Source organism: Humulus lupulus, chromosome 4 (assembly GCF_963169125.1).
Source record: "Humulus lupulus chromosome 4, drHumLupu1.1, whole genome shotgun sequence".
Classification (NCBI taxonomy): domain Eukaryota; kingdom Viridiplantae; phylum Streptophyta; class Magnoliopsida; order Rosales; family Cannabaceae; genus Humulus; species Humulus lupulus.
The window spans coordinates 35,275,514-35,299,200 of NC_084796.1; the positions used below are offsets into that span (position 1 = coordinate 35,275,514).

A 23,687-nucleotide genomic window follows, 5' to 3' on the forward strand; every position below is an offset into this window, starting at 1 on the left:
ATTAAGCCAAAAGGGTTTGGGACAGATTTTCAGTGCGAGACTGATATCCAGAGAGTTGGCAGAGGATATGACTAGAGCTGGTATAGAGTTGCTGGTAGGTCAGTTGGCCAACATTACACTATAGTCTATGTTGTTGGAAAGGATAAAGGAAGGTCAGTTGGGTGACCCACAGCTGAACAATATCAGAGAGGACGTCCTAGCTAGAGTGTCTAGGGACTATACAGTGTCAGATATGGGCTTGTTGAGATACAAAGGTCGGATATGTGTTCCGATGAACACTGCTATGAGACGGGAGATTCTGGATGAATCTCATACTACTCCTTATTCTTTTCATCCAGACACTACGAAGATGTATCAAGATGTGAGATCGCTATATTGGTGGCCTGGGATGAAGAGGGATGTGACAGAATATGTGGCTAAGTGCTTGACATGTCAACAGATCAAGGCTAAGCATCAGAGACCAGCAGGGCTATTATAGCCTCTGGATACACCAAGTCAACTCATTTTTTACCAGTGAGGACAACTTATACAGTTGACCAGTACGCAGATCTCTATGTGAGAGAGATTGTGCGCCTTCATGGGGCACCGAGGTCGATCGTGTCAGATTGGGACCCCACATTCACTTCCAAGTTCTGGGGAAGTTTGTAGAGGGTCATGGGTACATAGTTGAAGTTCAGTATTGCGTATCATCCTCAAACAGATGGACAATATGATAGGACAATCCAGATATTAGAAGACATGTTGCGAGCATGTGTGCTAAACTTTGGTGGGTCCTGGAGTAAGTATTTTCCTTTGATAGAGATTTCCTACAAAAACAGCTATCAGTTGACCATTGGGGTGGCTCCTTATGAGATGTTGTATGGTAGGAAATGTAGGGATGAGACAGGAGAATAGAGATACTTGGGTCCTAAGGTAGTTCAGATGACCAATGAGGCCATTGAGAAGATCAAAGCTCGGATGCTCGCTTCTCAAAGCGGACAGAAAAGTTATGCTGATCCCAAACTTAGGAATGTGGAGTTCCAAGCGGGAGACCATGTCTTCCTTAGAGTCTCACCATGGAAAAGGGTGAGAAGATTTGGGAAGAAGGGCAAGATGAGCCCTAGATTCGTAGGTCCATTTGAGATCTTGGAGAAGATTGATCAGGTGGCCTATAGGTTGGCCTTACCACCGGAATTGTCGGTCGTGCATAATATATTTCATATTTCAGCTCTTCGGAAGTATGTGTCAGATGTGACTCATGTGTTGAGTTATGAGGATCTGGAGCTTGAGGCAAATCTATCTTATGAGGAATAACCAGTCCATATACTAGACAGAGAGGAAAAGGTCCTGAGAAATAAAACTATACCTTTGGTTAAGGTATTATGGAGGAACAACAAGGTCGAGGAAGCGACCTGGGAGCTGGAGTCAGTATCCCGGATTGTTCAAGTAAAATTTCGAGGACGAAATTTCTGTAAGGAGGGGATAGTTGTAACATCCAAATTTCCCTAATATGGCTTAGTGCCTGGATTAGGGGGCTAGGAGGGAAATAATTGATTTAATGTGTTATTATATGATTATATGTATGATTATGTGTATTGTATTATTATATGGCGATATTTGCATATATATACATATATGGGGTCGTTTCTTATAAGAAGGGCATTTCTGTAATTTTGGCCCATTGAGGGCATATTTGTATATTTATGTGCATGTATGTGTTATATGGGTGAGACCGCATTACTATGTGGTTATATTTGAGCTATTCGACATGAGACGATCCTATGAAGCAAGTTAGCGGTTTAGTCATAACTGTTGGAAATGTGCCCTAAAAGCATATGTAATGGACATTGTTTTTATGAAATAAATAAATAAATTGAATTTGTTATGCATATATTTTATGGACTATATTATTCTATGATAATATTATGTAAATATCAGGAAAATTCCTAAGTTCATGTATGTAATCTCAAACATGTATTAGTACGAGAGGATTGTGTTTGAGATAAATGAACTTGAATAGTTCGCAGTAAAATAAAGTTATGGAATCTTTAGATTAATTACTGCAAGTACGGTCTACTAGTATTATGAATACATGTGATCTAGATCCGGATCACTAGTGTGGTAGGACACTTTAGTGGAGGTGCTTTATATATTAGAAAATATATAGAACTGGACCAGATATGTTTATTAATACTTTGTTAAATACAGTTTCGAAGTATTAATTAAATATATCAACTGATGATCATATACAAATAGATCTTAATCCTGAGGTTACTATGAACTCCTATTTATGTTATATGAGTTCTTTGATTCACTTGTTAGGGTCTGTCAGAATGATCAGGCTAAAAACTTTTGTTTTGGGAACTCATTAATATAGATGGCTGGGGACATAGTATACAGATATGGAATCTATACCTTCTCGCAAGAGATTGAATGATGGTTCTCTTAAGGGTTGACTTTTGGGACTGAAAGGTTATTGAGCTCAAATTCATAATTTAGTTATGAATTAACCTTCACTAGTAGAGTCAATGGTACTTAAGGAAATAAGACATAATTAAAAGGGTAAAACGGTAATTTTATTCCCGATTAATTATGAACCATTATTAGAGGGTCAAGTTGTATGCAATGATTAAATCAATGGACGCTTTATGATTATAAAGTACTCAGTAAATGAAATGTCTATAATTACAAGAGTTCAATCTCATATTTATAGTGGAATAATCATGAGATTAATAAATTAAGATTATTTAATTAAAGAGTTTAATTAATAATCTCAAATTTATTGGAGCTTGGAATTATAGGTCCTCATAGCGACTCTATCAACACTGTTCAAGGTAAGAGTTGATATGAAGGGAAAATAGTTTAAAGACATATTTAGGAAGAAATTTGTTCTTCAGGCCAAATATGCAATTATATGATAATGGTGATTAATTAATTAATTACAAATTAGTTGTAGTTAACCAAATTAATTAATATTTAATTATTATATAATTTTCGAAATTATACTAAATAATTAAATTAAATTTCAAAATTTAATTAAATAATTAATTAATTGTAATTTTCGAAATTATGATTAATTAAATATTTATTTTCGAAAATTTTGGATTTAATTAATTAGTAGAATTAATTAAATATCTTTATTTGAGTGGGTGAAAATAATATGATAAGTTCAAATTGGATTTGAATTTAAAAGATTAATATTTATTCAAATAATTAATTATATTTGATAATTAATTAAAATGGATAATTAATTTGAATTCAAATTTGAATTAGTTATCAGGTTGTTAGATCTTATCTAACAAAGTAATTGAATAAATAATTGAATAAAATTTGAAAAACAAATATCCCTAGAAATTAGGAAGCTACACGTTCACACACAATCCAGGACTGTGTGTGGCGTATAGCACCAGTGTTTTTCAGGGATGGGATTTTCAATTATTTTTATTTAATTAATTAATTAATGGATAATTCAAAAATTGGTTTTTTGGATTTTTTCATTAATGGAATAATTAATTAATTAAAAATTAAATTGTAAAATGGTTACAGATTTAATTTTTAAATTTTGAATGTTTTCTGTTAAGTATGACTGATCAGAAAATTATTCAGATAAGAAAAAAAAGTAAAGAGAGTGAGACTACTCTAACACATTCGCTCTGTGAAAAATAGAACGATAGTTTTCTCTCTCCCTGAAAATAAAGAACCAATTCTCAGGCCTATTCTCTTGATCTCATGAGTTGAGTACATCAAGAAGAATCACAAATAAACTATCCTTCATTCTCTAAGTGCCCACACATTTCTTGAGGTGTAGAGAACGCTTTGGAAGATCTTGGTGTGAGTACGTGGGAGCGGCTTGGATAGGAAGATCGTTCTAAATACGAAAAGGTAGCAAGGACACTTGATAGGCTTCAAGAGGTATGATTTCTATTAGTATCTTGTTTATGATTAATGTATGTATATTAATGGATCCGCATATTTAAAGGTATTTTAAATATGTTACAAAATTTTTGTTGTACACTGGGCCAACAACACCACCTTTCCGCTACGTATTAGGAAACTCGTTCCTAACAATAACGGGGTCAATTACTGGGCTCGGGGTGAGCCTAGGGGTGATTTGGTACTTAGTACGTTACCGGGAATAAGCGAGTAATGAGAAATCAATTGATAATTATTTGAGGATATTAGAAGTAATGGGAATTGAGAGACGTTAATTATGATTAACGGGGTAGGTGGTAATGACAAAATTGCCCTTGAGGAACTTTGAAGGAGTAGGTTGGCCCTAGGGGCATTTTAGTCATTTAAGGTTAATTAGGTGACTTAGCCAAGGGAAGGTTGTAGAAAGATTCAAAGGAAAACAAGGCACTCTCTTTCTCTCTCTCGATCATTCTCTCTCTCGGTTTGATTTTTTGAGGCTAAGGTTAAGGATTCAAGCTTGAGGATCTAAGGCTTGGGGAGTAAGATTGAATTATTGCAGCTAGGAGGTGTCGATTCATAGCTGAGGTGAGGTTCCCAATTCTGTTTTTTTATTGGTTTTCCCTATGGTTTTAGTTGTTTTTAAGTTTGGAAGCTTAATTATGGATTTGGGTTTTTGGTAGTGTTTTAAGTGTTATAAAGCTTTGGTTTTATTGTTGGTTTGGTGGTAATGTTGTTTTGAGCTATAGTTTTGATATTGGGATTGTTTGGAAGTGTTTTGTGGTGAGTTTTGAGCTGAGGAAAACAGGGGTGTTGGGTTTGCGGGGGCAAGTCGCGGCTGTGTTCTTGGGCATCACGACCTGCGCGAACCCTAGAGCCAAGATGGGGCTCTATCCTAATGGCGCACCATGACCCTCAAGGGCAAGTCGCGGCCCACCCCTAGCATCCAAACAGGGGGGTTGTCTATCTGGGAGGCGCGCCGCGGCCCTTGGGGGCAGGTTGCGGCCCGCCTGGTTCTTTTCGACCAGGTTTGGTTTTAAGGTGGGGTTTCAAACCTTAAGGCTCGGGATCGAATCTACTACCCAGTTTGGTAGAATTCGAGGTCCCAGGGGCTAGGATTTGGTCCGGGAACCTTTAATTACTCATTTTTTTTATGGGATTTCATATTTGGTTATGATTAGGTTACCGCTAAGGGCTCAAGGTCAGGATCGTGCTCAATGGTCGTTCTTAATTTATGTTACGCCAAGCCTAAGGTAAGAAAACTGCACCCATTATGTGACATACATGATTATTGATGAAACATGTTGAATGCTCTATATATGAATATTTGTTGCATTATGAATGTTTGGTTGCATTATTTACTTGAGAAAGGCATTGACTTATCAGTCAGAAACGGCAATAGTGTTGAGCGTTGGTCGTAAAGCACTGACTTATCAGTCAGGAACGGTGATAATGATGAACGTTGGTCGTATGGCATTGACTTATGAGTCAAGAGCGGCAATAGCGCATCGAGCGCTGGTCGATATGATTAGATCTAATCAACAGAGCGCTACACGCTCGTCCGACCCTATGGTCGAAGAAAACTAAAGCACTTGACTAGTTCCATGGCTAGTTACTCAAAGCTAGGGCTAAAAGGTCCAAGGTGACTTGATGGTCACATGACTAGGGCATAGGACCCCAGGATGACTCCATGGTCATCTATTCAGGGCAAAGGACCCCTAGGATGACTTCATGGTCATCTATTCAGGGCACAAGACCCTAGGATGACTCCATGGTCATCTAATTAGGGTTGCAGGCCCCAAAATGATTCCATAATCATTTATTGGTACTTGTATGCATGCAATAATAAGCTTTCTTGCTGAGCCTTGCTCACGGGTAATATTTGGTGCAAGTAAAGGAAAAGAAAATATTACTCAACCTTGAGTGGAGAGCTTAGGTGGCGACGTGTACATATGCGCCCGCTTGACCACCACAGCCAAGGTTTCTCAGGGGAACTAGGGTTTAACCCTATTTTTGCCGCTTAGGTCGGCGGGTTTGTAACTTTTGAATTGCAATGACCATTTTGGTCTATAAATAACTTTGTGAACGTTATTATGGGATCTCATGTACATTTTAACGTTTTTAATAAAATATCTATTCCTTTTGACCAAAATTTTAACCCTAGCCCATTAATCACACTTAGATGCACGTTTATGACCTAATGACTCGTTTAGCGAGTTAAGCACTATTTAAAATACACAACGTAATGATCTTGGCTAACCAGGGCGTTACATATAGTGCTCAATTCAGAGTTCAAATAATTTGTTTTCCACGTGTATAAAAAAATTTAGTCACAAGTGCAATTGGCTGTTTGAACTCTGATTTGGGCACTGTAAATTATTTGGAATTTCTTTAAAATTGGTAGGATGTCTGCTATGATTATAATATACATGGTCATGAACAAAATTAGGTTATAATTTTTCCAAATGCTATAAATAGAAAACGCCCTTACGGTAGGGGCATTTTCTATGCCCCTACCAAATAATTATCCAAAAAATTACTCAAATATAATTTTTACTCGGGTCCAATGATATCATAGTGCATATATGGATCACTAAATCTAATTTTTACCAGGTTACAATAATATTAAGGCGAACCATATATACAATAAATCACTTCTCAATTTGAAGACTAAAATTGACACCTCTCCCCTTCTCTAATATAAAAACGCCATAGCCCCTAATATAAATATACATATAAAATTTAATATTTTGCTAAGATATTATACTAGTAGTAACTAGGTAGGATGTCTTCTCATACCTTTCTACAAACTTTCATATTAAAAACTCCACTACTTATTAAAAAAAATTCTAAACCTTAATAAAATAGATATTAATAATTGATTTTGTTTTCTTAAATTATCTCTCCAAACTTCATTAAGCTAAAGTTAAATTAAATAAAGAAAAGAGAAAGAGAGCAACATATCATCATAGAACTAGGTCTTTTTAAATAATAGAGACATATTATTTGTTACTTTTTTTTTCTTTTTTTCAAAAGGTTTAATATAAACTTTTCAAAAGCATCTAAATCAATATTTATTAAATGGAACATATATATTTTCTAAATAGTAGTTAAGGGATATATATACATATATATATATATATAATTTTTTTTCTTTTTGAACTCGGTTTATTATGTATGTATTATTTGCTTTCTTTTCTCCACATATAGATATATTAGATACAAGTAACGTGCAATATACATGTTTGTTTAGTTTTATTTATAGAATTTATTAATTATTTTTATTAAATTTATATTAATATTATATAAATTTCAAATAAATATCATATTTTAATTAAATAATTTATTTATTTTGTTTAAGTTTATATTTGTTCTAGTTTTTGAATTTGGGAATGATAATTATATATTATATGTATAATGTAATATTAAATATTATATATGTATTTTAAATTTAAATTTCTTGCTAGTTTTTTAAAAAAAAATCAATTTGTTACTAAGTGACATTATATTATATTATATATTTAATATGATATTATTCTAATAAGTGAGTTTAAGTTTAATTAAATTTTATTTAAGTTATAAAATAATTTTATTATTTTTAAATAATTATCATTGTAAAATATCTAAAAAAAAAATATCATATTTTAATTTGTTTAATTATTTATTATTTTTAAAAAATTATTATTGTAAAATATCTCAAAAATATCATATTTTATTTTATTTAAATTTAAGTATTTACAAACTACCGTTAAATATAAGAATATTCTGTTAAATATAATAATATTTCGTTAAAGTTAACATTAAATAAATAAAAAACCGTTAAAACCAAGAATTTCTGTTATCTACACACTTATTATATAGAAGAGATTATTAGATACAAACAACGTGCAATACACATTTGCTTAGTTTTATTTATATAACTCATTAATTATATATTTATTAAATTTGTATTATTTTCATATAAATATTTCAAATAAATAAACAAGTATATAATAAAATAGCATAAACATACTAAATGAAAAATTAAACTAAAACACTATTTACGATTTTTTAAATATATATAATATGATAATTTTTTTAAACATTGATAATTTTTTTAATAAAAATGAAGATTATGTATTATATATTATTATAATAATATTTTATAATATTTAAATTTATATTAATATAAGTATTAAATATATAGTTTTATATTAAATATTATTATAATAATAATAAAATTTTATGATATTTGAATTTATATTAATATAATTAGTAAAAAAATAAGATTATATATTATTATCATAATAATATTTTATAATATTTAAATTTATATTAATATAGTTATTAAATATCTAATTTTGTATGATATATTATTATAATAATGATATTTTATAATATTTGAATTTAAATTTATACTAATATAATTATTATATATGTAGTCTTACATTAAATATTATTATAATAATGATATTTTATAATATTTAAAGTTATATTAATATAATTGATCAATATATATTTTTAAGTTAGTTTTAAAGATATATTCTGTTAAATATTTAGAATATTTTGTTAAAATTAACTTAACAAATCGCTAAAACCAACAAAAATTCGTTATTTATACATTTATTATATAGAATATATATATTTATAATGTATGCTCAGAAAGTACTGATAATTTAATAAATAAAAAGGTCAATTTGTTTACTCTTTTTAGTTATGTTAACAAATACCTGATTCATTATGTGTGCATAGCCATAGGACCTCCATTATTTTTTTTTAGCAAAAACTTAGTGATCAAGAAAATACCTTATTCGCTACTAAGACTACAAATAAACAAATAACAAAAGCCACCATATTCCCATTTAAAGAACGTGATCAGATCTTTATGCTTTCCTACGCTAAAATTCAATTCCTAACCAATAATCATAAAGTTTGGCATTCCTTATTCCCTCCTTTTTTTTTTTTGCCATTAACATATATATATATAACATGTCCAATTAAATCACAAACACATATATAATAGTAAATTTGAAGAACTGAACATAAAATTGTAATATTGAAACGAGAAGAGACTTAAGCCATTTTTGCTAAGCTTTTGCTTACCAAAATCAAAACCAATAACAATAAAAGAGACGTGTACGTACTTAAAATACTATCTTTATGCCCAAGCCATACTAATAAGAGTTCATACTATTTGAAGCTGTTAATTCATGCTATTTGCCTTGCCTTTGACTCTCTCTCTCTCACGTGTCTGGCCTATTTTTATTACCCAACCCACTATGCTTCATAATTCACAATATACACATCCCACTAAACTCACATTTTTAGGGCTAAAATAGAGTCCATGCTCACATTCACAGCACACGTTTTGGGCATCTCCTGTTTAGCCTTGTCCATATCTTATCTACTCAGATCTTATGCCTAGTCATTTTTATTTTTAGTGTGAATAATAAAAAAAAAGTTACCATTTCCTAAGTTCTTATCCATTCAGATCTAAACAACCTCATATTTCATTAGTACGGTTATACCCTCAAAGCACTTTATAAAAACATAAAAGATAATAATTTCTATCTGTGATGATCTGTCTATTAATATCAAGTTTGCAACCGACCACTCCTACTAATACAATGATAATATTAAAAATAATACCTAATTTGTCCAATGACAGAATAGGTCGGCTCAGCCGTGACATGTGTTCAGAAGGGTGGTTTAGAAATTTCACATGATGAAACCTTTCTTGGGAATTGGGTAACCGCCTTTGAATTTAAAAGGAAGGCCCATCTCTGGGCCCGGCTCGGCCCAATTGTTGAGAGTTAAAAAGCCCGATAAACAAAACGATTGGCCATTCAAAACAATTAGCGCCCACACACCGCCATTAACCTGAGGCGGTCGTTAGTTTTTTCTTAAGTAATCTGTAACCGTTCTTCTCCTTCACCCCTCTGTACTCCCTCTTCTCCAAGTAAACTCATTACATAAACCTCTCTTACATATATAGCCATATGCATATAGATATACATATATATACTGATACTAATTCTCATCACCTTTTTTGAATTTTTTTCTTCTCCAAAAAGCTTTTTCAGTTTTGGAGCTTTTCTCGTTGTCAATCTTTGTAGAAACTAGAAAGCTTACTTAGTTGCCAATAATGTATATGTGTTAGTATTTTCTTATACAAATCATTGCAATAATGTTACGCTTTGCAAATTCTCAGCCTCATCATCTCTGTAAATCTTCTTCTTCTTCTTCTTTGACGTATACCAATCTGTCGACCTTAATTCAACTGACTGTTTTCTTTTGTTAAATTCTGATAGAATACATACTTTTTCTCTTTCTGTAAATCAAATTAGCTTTAGGGTACTTTCTTAGTATGGAGTTTAATTCAGTAAAGCGTGAAATCATAGTTGATGATCGATTTTCCGAAGAGGGTAGCGGAGATTCGGCGTCGGAGGCAATTCAAGAGCACGAGTCATCGCTTTCCGATTGCGAAAGTGGGGTTTCTGGCGTCGATTCGGAACGAACCGGGTTCATCAATGGGGATGGGTTGATTCGGTTATCCGAAGGAGACAGAGTCCATGACATCATTAAGAGAAGATTCGTCTCGAGTTTGGGTTCGATTGGAGAGAAAACAACAGTCGTAGCCATTCAAAGAAACACCCATTCGAGCATTGTGGGAGAAGCCCGGCTCCATTCTTTTCAGATATTCGCCAAAGCCATGGCAAAGAAGTGTGGAGGTTATGCCAACGTCAAGTTCGCTTGGTACCAACCTTCTTGCAAAGATGAAATCTCGAAAATCTTCTCCCATGGCTTCGCCCAATTCCACAATTCTCATAATTATGGATTGTATGGTCACGGTCTCTATCTTTCTCCAGATGATTCTCCAGTCGAATGGTAAGCAAACACTGTTTCGTTTTTTCTTTTTCTTTTTTTAATTTTTTATTAAAAATTCATGAATCAAAATTAGGTAATTATGTATATATTAAAATAATAATTAAAAAAATTACTTGTTCGTGAAGTCTAATATGCCGTATCGCAGTTCTTTGTAGACTAAGTTTAATATTAATAAATAATTAGGTTGTATATTTATTAGTGTATCTTTATTTAATTTACGCGTGGAGGCCAAAATAAACACAAGCTCTGATTGATTTTGTCAAAAGGTTATTTGGTCCAATTCGGCAGAGAACTTCATTATCGCGTTGACCCTTTTGGGTTTCATTTGACTTTTTTTTTTAAAAGTTATGAATATGAACGTGTTGTAATTTGATACAGTGTGGAAGGTTCCCCGAGTGTTGATGAGGACGGCGTACGACATCTTTTGTTGTGTCGTGTAATACTTGGCAAATCTGAGGAGGTGCGTTTAGGTTCTCAACAGTTCCTTCCGAGTTCTGACGAGTTTGACTCGGGTGTGGACAATCTTTCTTCACCCAAAAAGTACATTATATGGAGTACCCACATGAACACTTGTGTTTTGCCTGAATATCTCATTAGTTTCAGAGCTCCCATTCGCTCCAAAGGTTGGAAACTTCATATTATCTTTATTTTTACTTGACATGGGTTGGTGTTGAAGTTGGTTTTTCTGAATTGGGTTTTTGTTTTTGTTAGTTCCTGAAAGGACCCAAGAGTCGTTTAGGAGACCCACTTCACCGTGGATGCCGTTCCCAACTTTGATATCAGTACTTTCTAAGTTCTTACCTCCAAGGCCAATTGCTTTAATCTCCAAGTACCATAAGGATTATAAAGTAAGTACCATTTGCTTCTTTTGTTTATATCAGTCGTTTTAGTAGTAATGATTGTTTGCTTAGTGTGGTTGAATTTGATCTCCTACTCATGAGGCTCTTTCTTTGTTCTTTTTCAGGACAAGAAGATAACAAGGAACGAACTAATACAACGTGTGAGAACAATAGCAGGAGACGAGTTGTTAACTAAAGTGATAAAAACATTCAGGTCAAAGGTATGAAGTATGCTCTGTCTGAGCCCATAACCCCTAGTATTATTATAACGAAATAATGAAGTTGCTGTGGGCATAATATTATTTGTATAAAATATCTTAAATGTATGTTCGAATTTACACTCATTCATGAGTTGGTCACGTAAACAACTATATCTATCAAATTATTTTTCTATACATTATATATAGATATGCTTTCGGCACTCATATGTGAGGATATTCAAGGAACTAAAAGATACACAAATGATCTCATTTTTTCTTTCACACCCATGACTTTCTGTCGTTTTACAAACTTTGGTTATGGCACTATGCCACTATGAGAGGCAGCTAGTCTAAGTCAACTTTATAATAAGCCTTTTTACATGGAATCCGCTTTTTCTTTTGAAAAACTTAGATGCTAGGATTTACGTTTATTTTACTTGTGCCTTTGGCTCTGTTGTTGTGGCCGGTGTCCAAAGTTGGTTACTTACTCATCAAGATAGAGATTTCTACTTTGTTCAGAATCCCATGACGTAGGAAGACTAAATTACTATGGAAGACGTGTGTCTCTAGTGGAATAAAATCGTGTACCAGCTTAAGGAATAACAATAATAATAATGCAAATGAATTAGAACAAAGTATTTTTTGTCCAGTTGATTTTTTATCCTCTTTCCTATATTCCAAGCCATGTTTTGATATGATGTCATGGGCCTTGTTTTTATCAAGATCTTCAAATTAGAAGTTTGTTTTTTTCCTCTCTAGTTAAAGGAATATCACTTTGTGAGTGTCATGTTAATTAATTTTGTGTTATGATTTTGCAGCAACCCAGAGTACAGCAGCAGAGTAATATGGTTGTGCACAATCAGAGCACGAATGTCACAGAGATTGTAAAGCAAAAATCTTTGGAATGATGAGTCAGAGCTCACAAGTCACAATTAACAGACGAAGCTGGCTAAGTGAGAAAAAGGGACAATTCACTAGTAGAGGATTTTATTGATATGTATTGAGGGGTCCACCAGATGCTGAGAGACTAAATCGAATGGCTCAAAGTTTTTTGGCATCTTAGAAAGGTTTACTTGGCTATTAATATTGGAAAAAAAAGCTTTTATATGTTGTTTTTGTTTAGTTGTAACTTTCTTCGCTCATAGTGGAAATGAAAAATAAACATTTGTTGGTTCTCTATGTTGGGTCGAATCTATGATTTCATCTGATAACTAGAACATCGCCCGCTTCTTCTAGAACTAAGTAGCTTTAGGTATTGTTCTTTATTCTTCTCCCACAATCCCTTTAACTTGCTACTTCTCCTCAAGTAAACAAAAGAAGGAAAATGGAAAGAATAAAGACAAATAAAGTGAAAAAGAGTTTGTAGGACAGAGTATTTTGTCCTCACTCGCACGTTTGTTTCTTGGTTCAAGCACGCTTAACTTTGGAGTTCTTAAGTGATGGGTTACCGAAAAGAAGATGTATTTTGTTGGTATAGGTAGTAACCATCAATCCATTTAAGTCATCTTCAACTGTGTAGTTGCATACCTACACAGTTTTAGAATCATCACACTTAACCTTCTCTAAGTGGTGTGGGATTGCACAGGGATGGAATTAAGTTTAGGGCACTATTTTGAACCTATTTTGAACAGCTTCAGCAAAGTTGTAAGATTTAAAAGACTCAGTTATTAGATAAGGTGGATCTTTGATCTGGTTAGTACCAACTAGAGATCAGGGAGAAGAATATGCCGAAGACTGTTTTTATATTAGATAAGAGCACTTGGAGTGCTGGATGATGTTCTAAGAATCTGGTTAATGCCAAGTTGTTTTATGAATTAGATGAACAAAGCATTCAAGGATTATTTGAATTGGATTTGTGATCATATTAGCTGCAGAGTCTTGCCAAGATCAAGGAACGCCTTAGGGGCAGGAGTTTCCTTGGACGGACAGGATATTACATGTATCTTGGGAAAAAGTTCTGGGTCTTCTTGCAGATCATAATTAGTTAGTAGGTTGTTATGACACCTCAGTGATAGGGAAAAGTGATTGCATATGCATCATGTTGGTTAAAGGATCGGACCAGAACTAAAGTAGAGTTTCTGGTGGGCCAGGTGGCCAACTTTATGCTTAAGATTATCATTTTGGAAAGGATCAAAGGAAAGACAATTAAGTAAACTGCAGATAGGAAGGTTGAGTGAAATGTCTTAGCTGTATTAGCTAAGGGTTTTGTAGTGTCAGGTATGGGTTATTATGGTATAAGGATCGGATTTGGAATCCGACGGACACTGGGATTGATAGAGAGATTCTGGATGAATCTCATGCTACTCTCTTATTCTCTTCATACAGGCATCATGATAGTGTACCAGAGTTTGAAAGTTTTATATTGATGGTCTGGGATGGAGAGGGACATAATGGTATGTGTGGCAAAGTTCCTAACCTGTTAGCAGGTCAAGACAGAGTATCGGAAACTAGTAAAGCTATTGTAGCCTTTGAGTATTTTATAATGGAAATAAAACATCGCGATGGGTTTCGCGGTGGGGCTGCCCAAGATAGTGGGCCAATATGAGTTGGATTTGGGTCATTATGGACTAGTATTCCAAGTGAGTTCATGTAACTCCCACTTCTTTCTACAAATGCATTATAACTATTATGAAAAATAAGAGAAGATATTTTTATTCATACTTTTGAGTACATTACAATGTTAATCAAAAGCTAGAGCTATTAAGTAAAGTGGAAGAATAACTAATGAATACGCAACTATAATACCTATGGGTATTTCATTAGTATAATACCCATAGAATGATGCAAAATACAAGCAAACAATCACTAAAGTTATGAGCAATAAAGAGAAATTCATGATTAGATGATGAATTTTATCTAGAAGGGTAAGAGATGAAAAAGTTGTTGCAAGTAAATAGTTGAATGAACAAGTATTTATAGGACAAAAACTAGCTGTTATGACTGTTATATTATTTTATAATATACTGTAATATTATATTATATTATAATATTTTAGATTAAATAAATGTGACAAAGAGTGTCACATATTGTAACATATAATAGAGATATATCCAAATAATGTAACATATTTGGTGTTACAAATTTGTAACTTCCAAATATTACCCTTTATTGTGTAAATTTGTTGTTACACAATATTGAAATGAATTTCATAAAGTCATATGTGATATGGCTGTTAGAGATATGATTTTAACCCCAATAATGTGTTTTAGGAGTTACAAAATCATTTGGGATGGTTTGGAACCGTTTGGAAAAACAGCACAGTTTTTGTGCTGAAATTGGTCGGTGGTCGCGGCCTGTGGGACAGAGACTAGTGGTCGCGGCCACTAATGTCTCTGGCCGCGGCCACAGGCAAAAAACTGACCAATTTTTCAGTTTTTTCAATCTTTGTTGAGCGGCTCAAAAAACCCAAATAACTCCCAAATCTCATTTTTTATTCCATATTAATCCAATTAAATATTGGTAACAGCCATGGGGGTTGATGGAATTTAAAATTCAAAGGGTGTCTCTAAACTCTATAAATAGGAGCCTATAGCTCACTTGTAAGACACAACATTTCTATCCATTAGAGCACTTGGCTAGAAACACCTTGAGGCTTGATAATTCCAGAAAGCATTTCCTATAATCTGTGAGAGATCCCTTAGTGCTTGAGTTATGGGGAAATAAGCTTTTGGACAAATGATTCAAACCTTGTTCAAGTTGGTGATCCCCAACACTCTTCACTTTGGTAGTGTGAGTGAGAGTTGTTTATCTTTTGTTTCTTGTTCTTTTCTTTCATTTTATTGCTTTTCATCTTCATATTGTTCTTCTCTATTTACTTGTATTTCTTGTTCAAGAGTTGTAATCTTTTCTTTTCTTTTGTTTCAAACACTTTACTTTATTTGTAACATTTTGCTTAGAGTTGTATTTTACTATTCTCTTCTTCTTCGTCATCTTCTTCATTTTCTTTGTTTATTAGTAATTTTCAGTTATTGAGTTGTAACTCTTTTTAATCAATCATTATTTATTTGTAATATATTGCGTAGAGTTGTAATTTATTATTATTTCCATTGAGGCAAAATACATATTTTCCTAACATTCAAAAGTTTATCCTTTGTTTGTTTCAATGGAAGGTGAGACCATCAAGATCATGAACCAAGACCTAGTGAGGTTGGATAGGTTTGATGGATCCAATTTCACTAGGTGGCAAGACAAGATGAAATTCCTTTTGACAACACTCAAGATAGCCTACATCCTTGAGTCATCCTTGGCACCTCTAGCCGAGCCATCCGACAAAGACACTCCCGAGGAGGTGGAGAAAAGAAGGAAGAGGGAGGAGGACAATCTCCTTTGTAGGGGTCATATCCTCAACGCCCTATCCGATAGGCTCTATGACCTCTACACCAAGGCTAAATCGGCCAAGGAGATATGGGATGCACTTGAGAAAAAGTTTAAGGCGGAAGAGGAAGGTACCAAAAAGTTTTTGATATCTCAATAATTCGATTTTAAATTTTTTGGTGATAAACCTATTCTTCCTCAAATTCATGAATTGCAAATAATTATTAACAAATTGAAAGTGTTAAAGATTGAGTTTCCCGATGCCTTTCAAGTTGGTGCTATAGTGGCTAAATTACCACCAACTTGGAAGAGCTATAGGAAAAGAATCCTTCATAAAAATGAGGATTATTCTTTGGAGGAAATCCAAAAACATATTCGAATTGAAGAGGAATCGATATGTAGAGATAAACTTGTGGAGGGGTCTAATGGAGAGACTTCCAAAGTAAATGCGGTGTCACAACCAAAACATCCCAAAAACAAAGGGAAAAAGGGTAATGAGAAACCTTTGGGTCCAAAAACCAACCCAAACAAGTTTAAGGGTGAGAAATGCCCTTGCTTTGTGTGTGGGGAAAAGGGTTACTATGCTAGAGAGTGTACGCATAGAAAAGACCAACAAGGACCTAAGGTGAACGCAACTCAAGAGGAAAACATAGTTGCTACCCTTAGTGAGGTGAATGCGGTCCAAGGCAAGATGAAAGGGTGGTTGTATGATACATGTGCCACCGTCCATGTCACCTATGACAAATCATTGTTCAAGACCTTTGAAGAGTCAAAGGGCAACCATGAGATACAAATGGGCAATGAGGGCAAATCCAATGTACTTGGCAAAGGTACCATTGAAGTCTTTTTTACCTCCAGCAAGAAAGTCACATTAGTGAATGTACTTTATGTTCCCAAAATGAGTAGAAACTTGGTAAGTGGTGATTTGCTTGGCAAGCCCGGCATTAAAGCCATTTTTTAGTCCGGTAAACTTATACTTACCAAATCAAATGTATTCTTGGGAAAAGGGTACTCTTGTGAGGGAATGGTTAAATTGTGCACCAATGATGTAACTTTCAATGTTATCAATAAAAATGTTAATTTTGCCTATATTATTGAGTATGATTCTTTATTTTTGTGGCATCTTAGGCTATCGCATATAGGTTTTTCAACCATGAAAAGAGTAGTAAAATGTGGTATGATTGCATGCAATATTAAAAACTATGGTAAATGTGAAACATGTGTTAAGGCAAAAATGATTAAGAAACCATTTCCTAGTGTAGAAAGATCATCTAATTTACTAGATTTAATCCATAGTGATCTTTGTGAATTAAATGGTGTTTTAACTAGAGGTGGTAAAATGCATTTTCTTACTTTTATAGATGATTTTAGTAGATACACCTATGTGTTTCTTTTAAAGCATAAAGATGAAACTTTTGATGCTTTTAAATTGTATAAATTAGAAGTTGAAAATCAACTAAATAAAAAGATTAAGGTGCTAAGAAGTGATAGAGGAGGTGAGTACTTCTCTAATGAATTCAATACATTTTGTGAAGAAAATGGTATAATTCATGAGTGCACTGCATCTTATACACCACAACACAATGGTGTTGCCGAAAGGAAAAATAGGACTTATCTAGAGATGATAAATTCTATGTTGGTGTTTTCTAAGTTGAACTTCAACTTATGGGGTGAAGCGCTTTTAACCGCTTGTCACATTCTTAATCGAATACTGATGAAGAAAAATGAGATATCTCCATATGAGTTATGGAAAGGAAGAAAACCCAACATAGGGTACTTCAAAGTGTGGGGGTGTCTTGCATATTGCAAAAAAAACGAACCTAATAGAACAAAGTTAGGTTCAAGAGCCATAAAGTGTGCTTTTGTTGGTTATGCCAACAATAGTAAAGCTTATAGGCTATTAGACTTAGAGTCTAATGTTGTGATTGAATCTAGAGAAGTTGAATTTTTTGAGAATATGTTATGTGACAACAATTCTCAAGCTTCAACATCTCTAAAGGAGAATTTGTTATATGAGAACAATTCTCAAGCTTCTACATCCAAAGTTGATTCTCAAGAGGAGAATTCTCAAAAGGATGTAAAGCAACCCTTTGAACCTAGAAGAAGTCAAAGGCTTAAAAATCATAAAAGTCTAGCAGTGGATGAGATAGATTCTCAACGAATTTCATTCTACATGGTAGAAGGAAATAAAGAGGAAGTCATTAGGAAAATTCCTATTGTACTTCTCGTTGAGGATGATCCTAAGACTTATAGAGAAGTTATGCAATCGAGAGATAGTGCATGTAACGCCCTGGATAGCCAAGACCGTTACACTGTGTGTTTATAAAGTGCCAGACTTGCTAATCAAGTCATTTAAATAAAATCGTGTTATTGAAACTATAAAGGAACTAGAGTTAAAAGCATTTTGGTCTCAAAAGCCACATTTTCATTAATAAGCATCATCTGTTACATGGGATCCCAAAAATATTGAGTTCAAAGACCATTTACAAAAGACACAAGGTTTATGTACAACAACTAGCCATACTAAAGCAAAACGAGTAGTTAGGTGATCCCTGTCCTGGTCCACTCCTCGACCGTGGCGGTCGAACCACTGGCTATGTACATTCCACCTTGGAGCTCTCCACCTCAGGCTTGGTCCAGCTTGCCCTTGCCTTTACTTGCACCACGTAACACCCGTGAGTCAAGGCCCAGCAAGAAAACACAACAACAACAGAGCATAAACAATTAGCAGACAAAACAACATCTCACATTGCATCACATAATCTCAACCATATAATCAATCAGTACCATCAAGTATTCCACATACTAAGCATATCAATTCATAACATGTACAGTTCACAAATGATAACCAGGGCTAGCGCTCTCAGGCTGCTCCCTCCGTTATCCTGTTGTTCTTGGCTACCAGTGGCCAATCTGCGCTTTGTGCGCTAAAACCATGTACGGCACTCTTAGACCGCTTTTACATGTCCCATGGCATAATACCAACATTGACATGATACAACTCTCGGGAGCACTTAGTCCCATCACAATCATACAACCAGGTGCAGTTTTCTTACCTTTCAATTTACTAGTTTCCGATGCCATGAAGCCGCGAGCACGGTCCTCTACCCCAAGCCTCTCCAAAGACCTAGTCACAATGCAAATGAAACATCCTTTGTCACTAATCAATCCAAAAAATACTTCCCGGAACCAATCCCACACTCTCGGAATCCCCCAAATCCCTAAAACAATGCACCGAAGACATCCCCCGAACCCCCGGAGCAAAGGCTCAAAATTGCAAAATCCCATGCTCTGAAATTGGCCTAGCGCCGCGGCGCTTCCCTATAGGGCCGCGGGGCCTAGCAAGTTAGAGCCGCGGCGCCCAACAAGTCAGAGAACTTGCTCCGCCCAGAAACAGCCTCGCGCCGCGGCGCCCAAGAACAGGGCCGCGGCGCTCCTTCGCGAACCCAGAAATCTGGGTTTTTCCCCTGCATTTTTCTCGAACCCAAATTACTCCAAATCACCCCAAACTCATACCTAAGCCCCAAAACCAATTCAAAACTCCAAATAAACCATACAACAACCTATAAACATTATAATCTAGCTCAATTACACAACCACTCACAGAATTCATACTTAAATTTCAGATTCAAACCCTTGAACCAAAACTTAAGAAAAGTGCAAACCAGACCTTTAGATTCTTAAACCATAACAGTTACGAAAATTAAACATGATACACTCTTACCTCAGTCAAGAACCCAGCTTGAATTCTCCTCAACTCTAGCTTCAAATCACCTTCTCTTTTGATTACTCCAACTCTGAATTCATGCAAAACCAGCCACTAACTTGTTTCAATTCATGCCTATCCTCTAAAAACCAGACTTGAAACTTAAACAAACCATATATAAATCCTTACCTCTGAGTAATCTTGACTTATGCTCAGCTTAGTTGCCTTGAACCATCAAAACTCTCTTCTTATGTCTCCCAATTCCAACTTCCCTCTTCTTCTCTTTTCTTCTAGATTTTCCTCCAATTTCAGCATAAATCAATTTTCCAAAGTGTTATACGTGACTAACTTTTCCTCTCAGCTGAAGCTCATCTATCCACTGCCAAAAGACCACCTTATCCCTCCACTAATACCCCTTCCTAACTAGACCTCAAGGGCACACTTGCCCTTTTACTAACATTACAATTCTACCACTTCTCCAACAAAACCTGTTACTCTCTATGGTTACTAACAGTTACACAAGTTACCAAATCTCTAGTTACCATTATCTAGCTTTCTAGGACCGTCTCGGCACGTGCATCACATTGATATCACCACACCCACGTGGTACAAATCACATAGCATAATTATCACATAACATAATACACATAGTCATATAACATGCTTTAAATCATAGTCATGCATCTTAATCATTAAAATCACACATAATTCCCATTATGCCCTCCAGGCACACTAATCAAGGCCCTTAAGCCTAATTAGTGAATTTGGGTCGTTACAGTGCATTTTGGAAAGAAGCCATCAATGATGAGATGGATTCCATACTTTTCAATAACACTTGGGAATTGGTAGACCTCCCACCGGGGTCTAAGCCAATTGGGTGTAAGTGGGTATTTAGGAGAAAATACCACACTGACGGCACTATCCAAACCTTTAAATCTAGATTAGTAACTAAAGGGTTTAGGCAAAAAGAGGGTATCGATTATTTCGATACCTATGCGCCTGTTGCAAGAACAACTTCTATAAGAATTTTGTTCGCTTTAGCTTCTATACACAACTTGTATGTTCATCAAATGGATGTCAAAACGACATGCCTTAATGGTGACCTCAATGAGGAGGTCTATATGGAACAACCCGAAGGGTTTGTCCTACCAAAATATGAATATAAAGTTTGTAGACTTGTAAAATCCTTATATGGATTGAAACAAGCTCCTAAGCAATGGCGTGAGAAATTTGATCAAGCCATCATGTCTAATGGGTTTAGACATAACAATGGAGACAAGTGTTTGTATTCCAAAACTTGTAAGGGATATGTGATCATTGTTTGCTTATATGTGGATGACATGCTTATTCTAAGTGATAGCATGAAAGGGATTGAAGAAACGAAGAGGTTTCTATCATCAACCTTCAAGATGAAAGATCTTGGAGAAGTTGATACCATACTCGGTATCAAAGTAAAGAAACATAGTGGGGGTTTTGCGTTAGGGCAAGCCCACTACGTTGAGAAAGTATTGAACAAATTTAACCATCTCAAGGTTAAAGATGCCAATACTCCATTCGATCATAGTGTAATACTAGAGAAGAATGAAGGAAGAATGGTGGCTCAATTGGAGTACGCTAGTGCTATAGCGAGTCTAATGTACGCTGCCCAGTGTACTAGACCTGATATAGCATTTGCGGTAAGTAAACTTAGTAGGTTTACAAGTAATCCAAGTGTGGATCACTGGAAGGCAATTGGAAGAGTCCTAAGTTATCTCAAGAAAACCAAAGGACTAAGCCTTCACTACTCCAAATTTCCTTCGATATTAGAAGGATATACAGATGCAAGTTGGATATCCAATCTTGGGGACAACTTGTCCACAACTGGTTGGGTATTTACACTTGGTGGAGGTGCAATTTCTTGGGGTTCCAAGAAACAAACATGTATATCTCATTCCACTATGGAAGCAGAGTTCATAGCTCTAGCTGCTACCGGCAAAGAGGCAGAATGGTTAAGGGATCTGTTGATAGAGATTCCCCTAATCAAAGATAATGTATCTACTATATCGATACATTGTGATAGCCAAGCAACATTGGCTAGAGCATACATCGGAGTGTATAATGGGAAGTCTAGACATATTAGTCTAAGACATGGATATGTAAGAGAATTGATTCAAAGAGAAGTCATCTCAATATCCTATATGAGAACAAGTGAAAATCTGGCAGATCCTTTCACTAAGCCACTAACGAGGGATTTAGTGGCTGCATCATCTCGAGGGATGGGACTTAAACTTCCTAAAGAGATTCACGATTAATGCTCACCTATCTTAACACTAGTTATTCAACTAGTGTTAGGTTCAATAGGTAATAAAAAGTCAATCAAGTGAATATTAGTTGTACTCAAAACAAGTCCCATCTGAGATATTGAGTACTTGTGTGTTACCAAGTGGAGGGTTAAAATCGAAAGGTTTTTTAATAGAATTCAGTCTTGTAAAGAAAAGTGTTTTTGGTAACAAAATACTGTAAGAATTCTACCTATATGGACCTAGGGGTGGTGCCGCCTCTCATGAGAATTGGGAGTATTCTCAAGAACGTCCATGAATGGAAAGTGCACATGGCCATTAACGGTGCAAAGCGAGACATAGAGGTCTCAAGTGAACATCGCAAAGGTGTGTGTGTGTTATCACCGATTTGTTATCATGAAAAGATGGTTCAATGCCTAGTGCAACCAAATTTTTGACAAATTTTGTGATAATTATACTATAGTAAAGTTCAAGTTGAAAAACACTTTGCTTTATGCACTAATGCAATGACTCCTATAAGAGAGAGTTCTTATTTAATCAAGTGGGGGATATGTTATATTTTAAAATATAATGATTGATTAAATAAGTGTTACAATAGATAACTATTTAATCTAGTGGGGGAATGTTATATTATTTTATAATATAATGTAATATTATATTATATTATAATATAATGTTTTAGATTAAATAAATGTGACAAAGAGTGTCACATATTGTAACATATAATAGAGAGTTACAATATTTAGATATATGAGATATATCCAAATAATGTAACATATTTGGTGTTACAAATTTGTAACTTCCAAATATTACCCTTTATTGTGTAAATTTGTTGTTACACAATATTGAGATGAATTTCATAAAGCCATATGTGATATGGATGTTAGAGATATGATTTTAACCCCAATAATGTGTTTTGAGAGTTACAAAATCATTTGGGATGGTTTGGAACCGTTTGGAAAAACAACACATTTTTTGTGCTGAAATTGGTCGGTGGCCGCGGCCTATGGGACAGAGACTAGTGGTCGCGACCACTTATGTCTCTGGCCGCGGCCACAGGCCAAAAACTGACCAATTTTTCAGTTTTTTCAATCTTTGTTGAACGGCTCAAAAAACTCAAATAACTCCCAAATCTCATTTTTAATTCCATATTAATCCAATTAAACATTGGTAACAGCCATGGAGGTTGATGGAATTTGAAATTCAAAGGGTGTCTCTAAACTCTATAAATAGGAGCCTATAGCTCACTTGTAAGACACAACATTTCTATCCATTAGAGCACTTGGCTAGAAACACCTTGGGGCTTGATAATTCCAAAAAGCATTTCCTATAATCTGTGAGAGATCCCTTAGTGCTTTAGTTAGGGGGAAATAAGCTTTTGGACAAAGGTTTCAAACCTTGTTCAAGTTGGTGATCCCCAACACTCTTCACTTTGGTAGTGTGAGTGAGAGTTGTTTATCTTTTGTTTCTTGTTCCTTTCTTTCATTCTATTGCTTTTCATCTTCATATTGGTCTTCTCTATTTACTTGTATTTTTTGTTCAAGAGTTGTAATCTTTTCTCTTCTTTTGTTTCAAACACTTTACTTTATTTATA

General features: G+C 34.7%; 1 protein-coding gene across 1 annotated transcript; it reads left to right on the forward strand.

Moving 5' to 3' along the window:
- The first annotated feature begins 9,735 nt into the window (after positions 1 to 9,735).
- LOC133830321 (probable inactive poly [ADP-ribose] polymerase SRO5) lies at positions 9,736 to 12,971 on the forward strand. Its single transcript, XM_062260287.1, has 5 exons — positions 9,736 to 10,755; positions 11,134 to 11,378; positions 11,467 to 11,603; positions 11,720 to 11,815; positions 12,613 to 12,971. Exons 1-5 carry the CDS (start codon positions 10,235 to 10,237, stop codon positions 12,700 to 12,702), a joined length of 1,089 nt encoding a protein of 362 aa, XP_062116271.1. The 5' UTR covers positions 9,736 to 10,234; the 3' UTR covers positions 12,703 to 12,971.
- The last annotated feature ends 10,716 nt before the right edge of the window (positions 12,972 to 23,687 follow it).

Coding starts and splice junctions, on each gene's coding strand:
- LOC133830321 (XM_062260287.1), top strand. CDS start 10,235: ATGGAGTTTAATTCAGTAAAGCGTGAAATCATAGTTGATGATCGATTT. Junction 10,756..11,133: donor GATGATTCTCCAGTCGAATG/GTAAGCAAACAC, acceptor AATTTGATACAG/TGTGGAAGGTTCCCCGAGTG. Junction 11,816..12,612: donor TAAAAACATTCAGGTCAAAG/GTATGAAGTATG, acceptor ATGATTTTGCAG/CAACCCAGAGTACAGCAGCA.